This window comes from Neltuma alba, unplaced genomic scaffold, assembly GCF_004799145.2.
Source record: "Neltuma alba isolate B1F8T4 unplaced genomic scaffold, ASM479914v2 tig00006484_pilon, whole genome shotgun sequence".
Classification (NCBI taxonomy): Eukaryota; Viridiplantae; Streptophyta; class Magnoliopsida; order Fabales; family Fabaceae; genus Neltuma; species Neltuma alba.
Genome location: NW_021634480.1, coordinates 63115 through 79247, shown reverse-complemented (window position 1 = coordinate 79247; position 16133 = coordinate 63115). Strand labels below are relative to the sequence as shown.

Genomic DNA, 16133 nt, shown 5'->3' with positions numbered 1-16133 from the left:
ACCCAATGGTTGTATATTATCTGTCTATAAAAGGTAGTGCGTGGTGCATGGTCAGATAGAGTTGAGTTCTCTCCCCAAGCTCTCCTCCTCTCTCTCTTCTCTTGAGTTTTAAATTTTTGTTATTTAGTCACCCTACTTTATGTGGAAAGGATTTATTTAATCCTGGTCGCTTTTTATTCTAATCTTGTGTAACAGAATAACTCTTAAGAATAATATCTCTGGACATGACTTGAATCATATTTTCATTATTTTTAAAGGTGTTGTCAATAATTTATTTTGCAAATGAAGGCTTGGTTGGAGCAAGATAAAGCTAGTAAGATGAGCAACTTCTAGGTTTTCTTCTTCTCACTTGTCAAAAACAAAAACTGCTGGATCTAAGGGGTTGTGACTAAAGGAGAGAAAAGAAGCTTAAAGAAAAGTGATAGAGCCATCGTGGAGGAGAAAAGAGGAGGCTAAGATAGTAAAAGAAAGATGATGAAGGAGGGAAGAAGGAGGCACACGGGAAAAAGGAAAAAAGAGAGAAAAGGAAAATCATAGAGGAGAGGAAAAAAGGAAAGAGAAAAGGGAAAAAAAGAAGGAAAAGGACAATAATGGAGGAGAGAGAGGGAGTCGCATGGAGAAGGAAAAAATGAGAAAAAAAAAATAGATTTAGGTAACATAAAAATATATATTTTATATATTGTCTGAAGTATGGGTCAGATCAAACATGATGATCTGGTTTATAGAGTTAGCCTAAAACCTGATCTGATCCGATGGTTAATTTGGTCTGAGTTGGTTTGATTTTTTGTTTGAACAGTTTTGTTCGAATTGGATTGGACCATGCATTCATCATATTAGACTGGGTTAGTTGGATCATTGGATTTTTGCATAGCCCTACTTAACATGAGATTATTGAGAGTTTAATTGACTAATTTTAGTAGATTAAGAAAGTTTGTTAAGTTAGCTATTTAGAATAAATATGTGTTATCTTTCCTAAAATATTCTTACCAATCATGTGTATTAGTTAGAACCACTATTTAATGAAATCTTTAATATATGCAACTACTATAATGACTACTTTGAAAAACATAAAAAAAATATGAGAGACAAAGTAAATTATGGTCTTATATTTAGAATCAAATTAAATATCAAATAGTTCTTATATTAAAAATCAAAGTAGTATTTAATTTTCACTAGTTAATACATTTAAATTTTTGGATGTAAAGGTAATTGAAAAATTCAATTTTCATATTAGTTCTCTCAATTTTACTATTGAAATGTAAAATACTTTATTTCTTTCTATGCTTGAGACAAAAATGAAAACACTCCTAGACGCGTACCTGCTTAGGTGGAAAGATTGGTTCTCTTGTTGTAAATTCATAGTAAGACACCTTAAGGGCCACTACAACACACTTGGTAATTATCTTTCTAGACCATGAACTTCTCACACTTAGAAAAAGCCCTCAGTATTCTCCTCATGACAGTCCCTGAACCCTATCTAAAAGTGCCTTATAGAGTCAAAATCACTATTTTCCCTCTAGGATCATGACCTAAAACGCCTACTGATATTCATAGCCTCACCAAAGGAATTTTGTTTTACTAGTTCAATCTTCTGTTTGTCAACACCCAAATCCACCCTTATCCCCAGCACATTGATCTAAACACTCCTTATCTTACCATCCCATCATTAAAGGACCCATTCTAGAGAAACTATTATGGTATCTCTGGGATCTTTTAACTATTCATATATATGCCATAGCCTTCCCAGCCTTACCCATGTACCATTACCTTTGTGATTCTAGGAACTAGAATTCCTATCTTGTTACCTTTTTCCAAATGTTTGCTACTTTATCCTATTGGAGATGAAAACTCTAATCTTCTAAACGAGTATAATGTGTGAAATGCACCAACATCAAAGCAACAAAAGTTTTTCTATTTTGTCACATTTTTCAAGTATTATGAAAGAGACACTGATGGAAGTCTTTTCCTAGACAACTGTCTCAATTTCTAAAATACTTTTGTTCTATGATTTAAATATGAGAGTAAGATAATGAAGAAATAAAAGGCAAACTTTAACTACATTTAATGAGCCAGATACTTTTGAAGATTCTACATGTGTCTCTTTTGGACATTTTTCTCCCAATTCCCCTCAATAGTTTGCTGCAAGTTCATCAGCTCTCACATTACAAGAATTCCAAAGAAATTTTATCTTACAAGCCATCAAACTTCTAGTTCTCGTAGGAGAATCTCAAGATCTGAACCCTATGGACTCACAACCCTTCCAACTAACCCAACTAGAAGGCCTTCGACTTTTTCAACTAGAATTACCACTTTACCAGGTTCCAGATGTGTAGTTGTCATCCCCTACTCAATGGGGTGGACCACTTTCCTAGGATCCTTATGAATCATATAAAGAATAGATTATGTCCCCTGTAATAATTATGATTCTGAAGATGACCATAACATGAATTCATCTCTAAGTCATGAACCCATCTTCAAGAAAGGGTTCACTCATAAGGAATATGCTTTTAGTACAAACGTGATTACTTTATGCCATATGACAAGTATGGGTGTAAAGTGTGCTTTTGCTTTTTCAGTTGTCACTCTATGAGCTTTTGCTTTGTCAAGAATATTTATTTTTCTAAAGTAGGGTTGCATTATTGCTTGTAATGGTTTAAGTTTGTTCTTTAAAGTCTATATAAATGAGCATTTGGTCTCTTGAAGAGGCATTGAGTATTGTAATCCCTTATTATGAATGAAAGTATATTTTGGATAACATCTCTCTAAATCTTCTTTTTTTTTCTTTCTTTTTCTGAAAACTTATTCTATCTGTCTCAAAGATTTCAAATATGCCCTGCACTTGCCTCTTATGAGGATCTTGTGTATATAAAAAAAAAAAATCAGACCATGATCTTGTGAGGTGATCTCTTTTAGTTGAAGAGGTTTTAATTTGGAATTAGTTAAAGTATACTTTTAGTCCGTAAACTTTACACAAGGTTTCATTTTGATTCCTTAACTTTAAAAAGTAAACTTTTAATTCTTTAATCCTAAAATTGTTAGCAAAAAATGATAATATTGAGCTTTTGAATACTGATAAAATATTACTAAATCCTAACATATTAAGTTTAATATTCAAAACAACCATGATCGTTATAAAAAAATTATCATTTAAAACTAACAATTTTTTATGTTAAAGGACTAAAAATATATTTTTTTGTAAAGCTAAGGGATTAAAATGAAACCTTACATAAAATTAAAAGACTAAATGTACATTTTAACTTTTGAAATTTTATAGGTTGAAATTTTAACGTGGTTTGTGTGAGGCATGGAGAGCCAATGACACAAATGTAGGAAATTGCCACACTCTCCAAAGACCTTATATGCTATTAATTATGGCTCCCACGCTTAAAATAAAAATTATTACCAGAATTAATCTTCGCTTTAGCGGTAAAGTATTTATACATTTGAGCAAGTGATGATTAAGCGACGCGAATTGAGTTGAGCCTTTTGCCTTCTCATTAAAGTTTGGTGGCATCAGCTTCTGGGAAATAGGAATAAAATAACAATTTGCTTTTCATTTATTTATTAATTAATTTTGAAGCATCAAAGCAACCTGGGCGTAATTTCGATGTTCTTTCTTAGTCTTCGTGTCCAGTTGTGCTCAGGTCTTCGGCTGCTTTTGTGAGCTTTGCACCCATGCTTCCAAAAATATGTCTTTTCAATTTCCTCACGAGAATTTTTTTTTTTTCAATCTGGCCCCAGAAAAATCACAAAAAAGACTGTTAAGATAGAAAAATTATATATAGAAACCTGTTCATAAAAATTATTATCAAAACCTACAGTAACATTGTCATGGATCCCAATTTATAATTTTTATTTATTTTGACGGTCCTTTTTTTTTGCTATTTTTCCTAATTAATACCCTAATTCTTAAAATGAAACCTAATTAATTAATTTAAATAATTTAAGAATGTCAGTTAAATTAGTTAATATGATATTTTTTTTAAACTACTCTATTATCTTTCTTAATTCCCTTCCTCTCCTTTTTATTTGATTATTGTTGAGAGAATATCAATAGGATTAATTTTAAAAAAATTGATAAACATATTAAATATATCTTATATTTGTGCCAACATGAATTCTCCAATTAAGTCTTCTATTATAGTTTTTTGACCTGAGGTTTAGTAGTATAGCATATTGATATATTGATGATTGATATATCTTTTTTTATAATCTCAATTAATATAAATAAAATTGAAAAGGAAATTAATTTGAGACTAAATTAACCACGAAATAAAATGTGCAAATGTAAATTTTTGACCAGATCTACAAAATCTACAAAATCTAAATTTAAATCCATCATTATTCGGGATTTATTGCAGTTTAATTTATTGTAAATTCTAATAACGAATTTTATAATTGATTGAATTAGCAATTTATGTTATGTTTTTTTTTTTTTTTTCCCAACGAAATTGCAATCCGATGAAATCCTAAGCCCCACCTTACTTGAGCTCTTATAAATCCGTGAAGACCCCGAGCTTGATGTGTTACAGTTCAGTTGATTCCGATCGAAGCCTCGCCGACGAGAGCCAGGGGGCTTTTGAGTATTATTGGGCGCATTATCAAGATCACCATCTCTCACAATTGTTCCTCAAAGCACGAGGTCTCTCTCCCTGCTGAATCTACTTTCGGTGAGTTTTTCCTCCTCCTATCAGGGACGACCTTTGGTTGGCTACTGAGTTTCACTTCATTATGTTATGGCTTTATACCAAACAAGTCCAGGCTGATGATAATCATACTCGTTTAGTTAAAAAATGGTGAGGCGATTGGCCAAAAAAAAGCCAGTGAGGCAAATTTTGAGCCCGCGGATTTTATCAAACCAACAATGGCCATCAGTTTTAGTTCCTTTAACGGAGTTGATCCCGAAAGCTATGCTGACAATCATGAATGTAATTCATACTTGTGTGCGTGTGTGTGTAAAAGAAGTCTGCACCAGAAAACAGAATTTCAAAACTATAAATTTGTACTCTCTCTCTCTCTCTCTCTATATATATATATATATATATATATCCAACTTAGATGCATAAACTTTCATGTTTATTTATGATCTTTACTAAAATAATATTTAAACACAGAAAGTATTGGGGGAAAAAAGACTTTACGGTCTTTACCAACCAAGTTTTTGTGAACTTAATGAGCTCGAGTATAAACTCAGTTAATAAATTTATTAATATGTTGATCTAACTCGTTCACTAAATATGTTTGATAAGCCAAATTGAGGAAAGTAAGAAGGAGAGGCCGAATCTGATTAGTTCACCAGCAGTTTTGTTGTTTTGCGCCTTTAGTTCAGGTGAATCCTAATGCAAGGTAGCATCTGAGACTCTGCTATTAGGTTTTATCTAAAAATTGGACACTTATGATGAAAATTCCAGGAGTTGGGATTGGATTTATTATTTTGTTAATACGTATCTTCTGGTCATATATACTTGCTGGTTAGTGAACTTATTATGATAGTTACTATGGCACCAGGCACTTTGGTCGGAGACGTTCATTTAATTATATTTCAATGTGAAGAATCTTTAAAATGTGTTTCAGGTTGGTAATTTTGGATATTGAGTTGGAGAACATTTTATATTTTGAGAAAATGTTGATAGGATTGAAGTTGATGAATCGGATGCAAAATACATGGGATACGGCTTGAAAGTTCATGACTAAAGTAGTTGTTGAGTAATTTAGCCTGATTTCTTTCCATAACATTTCTCCCTCTTTAGAGCATATTAAAGTTAAACCCTGCAAAATGATATCGATGTTCTTTATCTAAAATCTATCTAGAAACTAGGAATATGCGGTAGAAGAAGCTTGAGATATTGAATATATTATTTTCTTTTTTTAACACGTATTAGCCTTAATTAGATCTTCAATAACAGGGGATGTTATGTTAAGAGACTGCTTGCACATAAAACGGGATTATTATGTTAAGAGACTGCTTGCACATAAAACGGGATTAGAGCCTGAAGAGCAAATACTCATCTTCCGAGGAAAAGAAAAGCAGGATGAAGAGCATTTGCACTTGGAAGGCATAAAGGACAGTTCAGAAATATTTCTTTTTGAAGACGCTGCTAGCAAAGGGAGGAAACTTGAGGAAACCAGGAAAAAGTTTGACATGTCGAAAGCTTGTGAGGCTATTGCTGGAGTTAGAGCAGAGGTGGACCAGCTCTCTGAGAGGGTGAGTCATTGCTTCCTATTTGACTGCTTCCTGAAGAAGCATATTAGGTTAGAGTAAGTAAACCATGTTATATAGAGAATGATCATTGGTCTCATTTCAACCTTGCAGATGACTGCCTTAGAGGTGGCTGTAAAATGTGGAACCAATGTTGCGGAGAATGAATTTCTCTCCTTGTCTGAGTTGCTTATGAGGCAGTTGCTGAAACTGGATGCTATTCAGGCTGAAGGTGAAGCAAGGCTGCAGAGAAAAGCTGAGGTAGTATTCATGGTGTCAAGTCTAATCTGAAATTCTAATGTGTTGTCTCTTGTTTATGCCTTTTCATGCAATCCTTATGTTGACAAATTATAAGTCATGGACCATGATTAGTGACATCTGTCGATATTAGTGTTTAAAATAATGAAGCAGAATGTTGTCTAGGAAAAAAAAGCTACAAGTGATCATATGCTATCTCTTCTATGAAGTAATTTCCATGACGACGCATCATACTTAAGGCTTCTTTCAGATCAATTCTGATGATGGTGCAAATATGTTGCGAATAACAGAGTTGTTAGTAATTCTAATAATGGATATTCATTGCTTTTTTCCTCCATGGGAAGATTTCAATGCTCCACCAAAGTTTTTTCTTCTTCTTTGTGATAGAATTGATAATTTGGTTGGTTGTTTGAAGAATAAATTGGAGACATTTGTTCTTACTTGTATAGTCAGGAAGGCTCATTTGAGGCTGGCTTTTTAAATTAATTAAAATTGTATTTTCCCCCTCTGCTTTCATTGTTCTAGTTCTTTTTTTTCTTTTCCTTTTTTTCTCCCCTTCTGTTTTTAATTAATTTCACTTCATTTGGTGGGATAATGCTTGCCGTTGTTGTATTGTTAATTAATTTCAATGTTTTATTTGATGGATTGTTGGATTTTTAATTATTATTTGCAATTGTGAAAATGCTATTGCTTAAATGACTTTGAAATGCTCTGTCTACTGCATTTCTCTCAGATTAAGCTTTGTGAACTTCTACACATTTATAAAATACTACCTACGGTCCTAATTATAAAAGCTAGTTGACTAATTTGAGGAGATTAAGGAAAGAAGTTAAGTTAGTTATTTATAATAAATATGTATTGTCTTTCCTAAAATGTCCTTACTAATCAAGTGTATTGGCTAAAACTACCATTGTTAGAAAGACTATCTTGGAAAAAAAATACATAAATATGAGAGACAGGGTGGATTGGGGTCTTATATTTAGGACCAAAATAAAAGTCAAACAAGGTCTTCTATTAAGGACCGAAGGTAGTAACTTTCCTAAGCTGTCTTCTTTTTTGAGTTATTCACCAAAGAACCACTTGCAGGAAGATTATACTGAAATGAGGGATCTATTTCTATGATATCAGTATTAAGTTAATATTATTTAGGTTTGACATAGTAACAAAATTCATGTAATGGTCCTGAAAATTAGTATTCTTTCAGTGTGAAGCTTTATATACTAATTGAATAGTCACAACTTGCTTTCATTTTTAATTTGTGGAACTACAGTTTTGGTCTGGAAATTCTTCGCAGGTTTAATTTAGTTTCATTCTCTATTCAACTTTTAAGTTTGGGGATTAAGGTTCCTTTCAATATATCTACCTTCTGTTTTAGACTTACCACCTTAGGGCACTATACGATGTTAGTACTAATTGTCTACCATGTGAAAATTTTAGACGTTGTTCATGAAATCCGTCTTTCTGATTCCACAGAATCTGTCATGTAATCATGTTTTACTGCTTTCTATCCAAATAAAGTGTTCCCGTGGACCCCCATCTGCTCACCCTTCTTTCCCTAATAGATGCTGCTAAACGGATATCAACTTGCCATTAATTCACTGTTAAGTAGCTATGATGTGTTGAGTGTTCAAATGCATGGACAGCCAGTAGCCCAGTAGGCTTCTTTGTTAGATAATTTATAATCATTTTATTTACTTTATCCCATGTGCATGGAATATCAGGATGCATTTTTGCTTAGAATATTGTGAATGGTTGTGAGATTGATTTTTTTAAAAATTTTAATCTTAATTACCTGTGGTAAATCATATGACTTTTCAAGATTTCTTCTTGAGGCTTTCGTGTAGCATTAGGGTTACACTTCTTGACTGCAAAAGCCTGAACGTCAGTTCTACCACCCTGCTTCAGGTATGTCGAGTGCAGAGCATTGTTGATAAATTAGATTCTCTAAAGGAGATAAACTCCAAGCCTTCTAGCAACAATGCCAATGCATTCCCAGATGGAAATGGAGAGACATTTGACTCTGGAACAGGAAACGTGAATGCTCCATCCCCAATGTCAACTTCAGGAGAATTAGTTCAAGATTTGGAGCAGTTTAACAGGGAGTTTGAACTTCGAGGCCCAGATGAGGCTGAGGATCCAAGCGCTAGTGAGGCTTTGTTTAGGAGAAGAGGGAAACGCTTAAGTAAGTCAAGTCTAACATAAACCCACATTTTGACTGTTACAGGCACTGGGGAAGAGCTTAATATGCAAAACAATGAATTAACTGGGCAATTCACAAAGTCGAATGCCGATTGTGGTACTTGAAATAACATGAAATTTTGTACCCAAGGAATTTTAATTGCTACAATTCAATTTTTTGGCATCTCTCTCTCTCTCTCTCTACACACACGCACACGCACACATCTTGAGATTTGAAAAAGAGGCAATTTCTACTCTTGTTTCCGTGATTTCATTCTTATGCTAAGGCATTTTTCACTCACTCCAGACTTGGGTGCTCAAGTTCAGGAGGGGACTGAAAGAGGGGCTACCTCAGGGGCTAGTGAACTGGAAGATCCCTTGGCTCTTGCTCACCCTGACTTTCATATTATCTCTTCCACTACTAGAGGTATGCAAGTTCATGTTTAAAGTATCATGGTGAATTTTGCTTCTGCTAACAGTGTACTTTTCTTACGCTTGTGCAGATTTCCAATTCCCTGGGCAGATGGAAACAGGGAATGGTGAGACCCTGGCTAATGGTAGTTCTGTCTTTTCACGAATTCAATCAATTCCCGCCCGTGCCTCAACCTCTGAATACTCTTTCGAGGTAGACACGTACGTCAATGTTGGGGAGATCCTACAGCTCATTTCACCTTCCCCGGCCGTTACAGGAGCTTCTGCAACTGTCTCCACAAACGTAGCAAAAGGTCTAGCTGTGTTGTGTGAACTGGATGATAAAGCCACCAAACTAATGGAGATGGCCTTTAACAAATATCCCAACCTAATGGTCGTTAGGTCTGATAGAAGGAAGAGCTTCATCGGTTGGATGTTTTGCTCTTTGTCCAATCTCCTTCAACTACTTTCAACGGCGTCTGCTGGCACCTTGGACGAGCCGAAGATAAGTGAGATTGAAGTTGTGCTTGGAGAGCTTGAGAGCTTTGGCTTTGATCGTGGCTTCATTAATGAGATGCGCTTGCAGGTGAGTGAGGCTTGGGAGGCTCGGTTAGCAATAGACAATGCCAGCTTTGAGTTGAAGACGCTGTGCACAAAGGCAGAAGATCTTAGCCAAGAGATTGCGAACATGGAGCGTAATTTAGCAGCGGCCAAAGCTGAGGCTGCACAGGTTGAAAACAGAATAAGCACTTTGTGTGAATTGGTAGAGGGGAATCGCTCTCCTATATTTAAATGGATTGCATAAGATTAAGAAAGTGGTTGGAAGATAAGTATTTTGTGTCATGTGCATATAAACCCCATAAGTATTTGCGAGCCTTAATCATATAAAAATGTTTTCGACGTGTTAATTTGGCAAGCGTTGCTCATGCATTCTGCGCCATTGTGTTCCAGACGCCCCCCCCCTCTCCTTTTCTCCAATTGGTCATTGTGGGTATATAGATTGAATCAATCTAGTGTTAAAATGAATTTATCTAGGCATTAATTAAAATATGATACTTATGTTAAATGCTTGTTTATAATATAATTATGTAATTAAATTATGAAGAATTGCATCTAATTAGTATTTATAATTTAATTAAAATTCAACGCCTTTAGTAAATTAGAAGAACAATACAGTTTGCTACCTTGTAAAATTTACCTATAGTATGTAATTTTAACCTCATGTTATTTTTTAGGTGCAATTTTAATCATAATTATACTTATTGTTATGTAATACTCCTCCAGTTTTTAATATAATATCTATTTAACTAATTTGATTAGATTAATAAAGTTAAGTAATTAGTTAATTATAAAAAACATGACATTTTTTCTAAATATCATGATCATGTTCCTTAATATCCTCTCTTCTTTTTCTATTTGATTATAATTTAGAGAGATTTATCGGAGTAATTTAGAAAAAATTGATAAATATGAGAAATATGTCTTATATTTAAAACCAAAATCAATTCAACAATTAGATCTTATATAAAAGATAGGAAGAGAAGTATTATTATCATTATTTTTGAGTCTTTCAATAAAAAGTCTATTTGCACAAGTAGAAACTCCAGAGTTTAATAAACAGTGAATCTTCTTATGTTTAAACTTGAATAAAATCTCGCGCATCCACCGGTTTGGGCATAATTTTCCAAGCACAGAAGTCTGATATATAAATTGTCAAACCCACTACGCTTCCTGACATGATGCTATGATAAAGCGACTAAAAAATAACGTCACATCTGATCTTATCAAATCAAATTCTCTCTCTCATTTTCCAATTGTAGAATCACGAGAAACAAACCTTGAACCATTAAATTGTCCAAAAATTCTTCTAGCCAGCCTCCAAGCGGGAGTATATATTTACTCCTCCGATCTTTATTATAAGATTCTATTTGATTTTTTATTTGGTCTTAATTATAAGATCTCAATTCATTTTATCTCTTAATTTATACATTTTTTTTAAGATAATCCTTCTAATAATGATAGTTTTAGCCAATATACTTAATTAGCAAGGATATTTTAGGAATGACAACACTTATTTATTATAAATAACCAACTTAACTTACTCTTTAATCTCCTCAAATAAGTCATTGGGTCTTATAATAAGGACCGGAGGAGTATATTAATAAAATAAAATAAAAAATTAATAGATTTACTTCCTGTATCCTTATTAACTTGTTCTCATAGAAAAACACACATATCTTTGACAAAGCAAAATTCATGCATTATGTCAGAATTATTTTTTTCCAGTTTGCCTCATTTAATACCATAATACCCTCAATTTAATGAGGATACTATTAAAACAAGTAATAATTATATTTTAAAATTCAAATGGAGCATATAGAAGTATTTAAAGATAAAATAAAAATTTAAATCAGATAAATAAATAGGAATTAAGGAAGTACTCCTCTGGTCCAATTATAGAGTAAAAAAAAAGGTTGTTTTATCCTATTTATAAGTCATTTTTATTAAATTTTATCATAAATGTACTATATCGTCTTTTATTTATTATAGTGTAGATAATTATCTTTTTTGAAAGATGTATATATTAAATGAGGGTAAAGTTAAAAAGTTACTATATTTTAACGAAGAGTTAATATATTTTAAGTTTTTTCTTAGTATGTGTGAAATATATTGAAAACACCTTATAAATAGGACGAGAGGAGTATAAGATATAATAAATAGACGTAAATGTTTTTTTGCCAAAAATAAATAGATGTAAATGTGGAGATGGGCATTTAAAAACATTTAATTTACCTATTTGACTTACCTTATTACTCCTTGTTAACCTTAAGAGACCAATTGATGACGGCGACCAACCGTTCTCTATAAAAATAGATATTGCGTCCCCCTTCGATCTCTGTCTCCAGTTCACCGCCCTCTTCTTCGATTCTAGCTCCTTCCTCTTCTAACTTTCCCCATTCCTTGTCAAGCTCCGTCCCTAGCGTTTCTCTTCATAGGACTTCTGCCATCCCGACATCTGGAAGTCCATTTTTAAGCTTTTAAATTGTCTGTGTCAGGCGGAGCCCAATTTTGATTATGAATAGCTCGATTTCTGTGGCGGCCCGCCGCCGAAGCAGAGCGATGAGATCGAGTGGGAGATGAGGCCTGGTGGAATGTTCGTCCAGAGACGTGATGCTGTTGGTGTTGACGATGACCACGGTGGAGTTGGTTCTTCTTCACGCGCTGGGCCCATGATCAAGATCAATGTCTCCTATGGTTCCTCTCAGCATGAGGTTTATCTCCCAGCTGAATCTACTTTCCGTAAGTATCTTCTCTTGTGTTTACGATGCCTCCTAGATTGTTCGTGAATTTGAAGCATGGCTTTCAATTGAACTTGCTTATTGGACTTGATTATAGTGATTGGTTCGGAGGCTGCTATTTGAAGCCTTTCAATGAAGTTGTGTGCCACATTGGCCGCGTATTTTGTGTCTGAAGGGTTTGGAACCTCCGGAAATTGGGATCGTTGTGCTTTGGTGAATGTATGATGTGAATTTTGCGATGTGACCTATCTTTCTAGAAGTTCAATTCATATACCGTTTTGAAAACCGATTTTGCTTGTATGAAGGTCGATATAAGCTTTAAAATTATACTTAAAATATCATATTTGCTTGAAAAGACTGACATTTGCTTTAAATTGATCTAGGTAAATGGGTTAAGTATTGCTTACCATGATGGACCACGAAACTTCAGTTCATTCATTCAATATTCTTAAAATTCATAAGCTCAACCAGAGTTTCTGGTACATATACACATTATATGGTCAACCAAACTTCCATATTTTTATCTCCAAACAGATCATCGAGCAGATATTATTCCTTCTTCGGGATCTTAGAATCATGTTGATACTAAGATTTACATAATTCTCACTGTAAATCTTGGAAAGCTATCATCGAGAACCCTTATTATATATTTTAGAACCATAACCGTCTAACTGCACCTTTGTTCTACTCATTCTTAAAAGATGATCAAGGGTAAAATTATTATAGTTATAATAATTTACATACCTAACTTTAATATCAATGGTTTAGGATAAATAAGATACTTAATATCTATGAAATATTTTATGTTCTTATTGATTTATTGCTATACCTTATTTACCTTGATTGGGTCTTCAATGACAGTGGATGCCAAGAAACTACTAGCACACAAAACAGGTTTAGAGCCTAATGAGCAACGACTGTTCTTCAGAGGAAAAGAAAAACAAAACGAAGAGCACTTGCACTTGGGAGGTGTAAAGGACAAGTCAAAGATGTTGCTTTTGGAGGATGCTGCTAGCAAAGAGAGGAAACTTGAGGAAATGAGAAAGCAAAATGAGATGTTAAAAGCTTCTCAGGCAGTTGCTGGAGTCAGGGTAGAGGTGGACAAGCTTTCTGAGAGGGTGAGCCTTGTTTTTGGCATGGCTAGTTATTGAAAAATCATATTACATAGAGAATAACAGTTTGTTGTATTCTAAAATTTGCAGGTGGCTGCCTTGGAAGTGGCTGTGAATGGGGGAACCAAGGTCTCGGAGAAAGAGTTTCTTACATCAACTGAGTTGCTTATGAGGCAGTTGCTGAAACTGGATTCTATTGAAGCTGAAGGTGAAGCAAAGATGCAGAGAAAAGCTGAGGTAGTATTTCCTAATCTGAAGTTTTTACTGTTTGTTTGTTATTGATGTCTTTTGCTTATTCATGCTATCTCTTATTTCTTATGTGGTAATTTGAGTTATAAAACTGAGTGGAATCCTGTGCATTGATTTTTGTGAAGTGATATGCGTTATGATGCATCAAGTGTTACCTTAGACAAGTTTAGACTGATTCAGTATGGTTCAATAGTGTAATTGCCTGTATATTAAAAAACTATTTTTGAACTTCATGGTATCTGTGTTTACAAGGTTTTTGTTTTCTGGGAATTGGTGGAATGGACTAGACAGCTGGGAGTAAGGAATAAGGAAAGAATGTTAAGTTAGGAACTAAGCATATGTTATTCAAACATGGAATATTAGATTTGCTTATCCTTATCTGCTGTCAATATAACTGCAAAAAAGTTGTAGAATCAAAGCAAACATGAAATCTATTCCAAAAAAATTGAACAATATGGGCATATAGTTGATAAGGTTGAGTTATAATTGGCAAGACTAAGGATGCAAAATGGTACATTTACACCCCCGTGATGTAGTAAATTATGAAAATGGAGAATGTTGAACTATGTATTGGTTTTGGAGGATTACTTGAGCCACGGCGGCTTTAAGCTGCTTAGACAAGGAGAATAGTGACTCGTTTTGGGTGGACCTGAAGGATTTCATATGCAGAGCAAGATATCTTTGAGTAGGCAAGCCTGATGGAGTAAGAGTAGCCATTTACCCTGTATGCATTAAGGGATGCGTTTATTTACTGTTAGAATAATGTAAGTAGGTGTGAACTTCGTATTCTTCTATTTGCCTGTGTTTATTACATTAACACATTGGTTTTTGGCAAGTGTATTTGCTTCCCAATGGATATGACAAATTCTATGTCGGTCCTTCATATATAGATTTTTATTTTCATTTTGGTCCATGATGATTTAAAATCCATGCAAACTAGTTTACCATTTACGAACCACGCCTCTGGTACCATGTCAAATTGAGTAGGGTTTGAGTCGCATAATTAAACTTATTGCCTTTGAAGGTCTGAACATCTGCTTTACAACCTCTGTTCAGGTACGTAGGGTGCAGAACTTCGTTGATACGCTAGATTCTCTGAAGGAGAGAAACTCCAAGCCTTTTAGCAAGAATGGCAGTGCAGTCTCAGTAACAACCAAATGGGAGAAGTTTGGTTCTGGAATGGGAAGCTTGAACGCCCCATCTCCAATGTCGTCCTCAGGGCAAGCATCCCAAGATTTTGAGCAGTTGGATTAGCTCAGAAATTGCTCTGTTCCTTGAAAATTTATGTGGAGAATTGAATTTTTCAGCATGTACAAAACCCCTTCGTTCTTTATTCAACTTTCAAATGTAATAGTTTACTATAGACGAAATATTGAAATCAAACCTATTGTCTTAATTCACTCCTATTCAATTTTTGGTTTATGCTGCTTTAATATTCTCGTTGCTATCCTGTCTATAATTTTTGTTTTTTTTTAAAAAAAAAATTTGGCGCTGTCATTCTACCACGTTGTATTTATCAGTTTGAGTAATTTTGACTTTTGGCATAAGTTTGCTTCAACCTTTTCCCCAGGGGCATACACTGCATGTAAACAAGCTGCATCGCCTTCAAATTTTACCAGCTCATAATTCGAAGTTTCCATTTATAATAAATATAATTGAATTCTGTTGATATTTAAAGAACAGAAAGTATAGGCTGGAAGTTCAGATGGGAAAGAATTTTATATTTAACTATGATTCGGTGAGTTCTTGTATATAATATTTTGATTATAATCAAGGGCCATGATCAAGTACTACTCTATTTTTAATATAAAAGTTAATTGGGAGATTGGATTTAGTCATCAATATGAGGCTTTAATTCACTGTCTTTCATCTATTTTTAAAATATCCTTATTGATTGTAAGGGTTTTAACTAAGGATAATTTTAATTATTTAATGCACATGATTGAAGAGGATAATTTATAAAAATCAATACACATTTTTAATAAATAATCAACTTAACTAATTTTTTAATATTCTCAATTGGTTATTTATCTTTTATATTAAGAAACGGTAATTTATATAATAACGTAACAGCGTAATCTAGTGTTAGCTCTTACATGCTTGATAGGTAGTCATTTCATATTTGATATAATAGGGTAAAATTAACTCTATGTTATGAATATAATAATATCTTTGTGGATGTCCATATATCTCCCTTTATCTCCTATATCTCCTATAATCTCTAAGATCTCCCATTATCTCTATATCCCACAATTATCTCATATTATCATGTGATCTGTAGATTCTATCAAAGATGTAAAGCTGTGCTTATAAATAGAGGCCATGTATAATATATTGTGTACTCTTGAATGGAATGACAAAAACTCTCTTTTATCAATCCTTTCTTCCTTTGTATGATTCTTCTCTATTTCTTCTTTATTCATAACA

The 16133-nt window shown here is 33.7% G+C and overlaps 2 protein-coding genes across 2 annotated transcripts; both read left to right on the top strand.

The window, feature by feature from the left end:
- Positions 1 to 4665: 4665 nt before the first annotated feature.
- LOC114750503 (uncharacterized) lies at positions 4666 to 9851 on the top strand (the record flags this gene model as incomplete). Its single annotated transcript, XM_028939096.1, has 7 exons — positions 4666 to 4670; positions 5893 to 5911; positions 5954 to 6205; positions 6314 to 6460; positions 8363 to 8639; positions 8943 to 9062; positions 9139 to 9851. Coding segments are annotated over 7 exons (1533 nt in total), but the record flags the coding sequence as incomplete, so codon positions are not given.
- Positions 9852 to 11975: 2124 nt separating this feature from the next.
- On the top strand, positions 11976 to 15151 carry LOC114750500 (BAG family molecular chaperone regulator 4-like). The gene is made up of 4 exons (XM_028939093.1): positions 11976 to 12346; positions 13207 to 13463; positions 13548 to 13694; positions 14763 to 15151. The coding sequence occupies exons 1-4, from the start codon at positions 12184 to 12186 to the stop codon at positions 14958 to 14960; spliced, it is 765 nt and encodes a 254-aa protein (XP_028794926.1). The 5' UTR covers positions 11976 to 12183; the 3' UTR covers positions 14961 to 15151.
- The last annotated feature ends 982 nt before the right edge of the window (positions 15152 to 16133 follow it).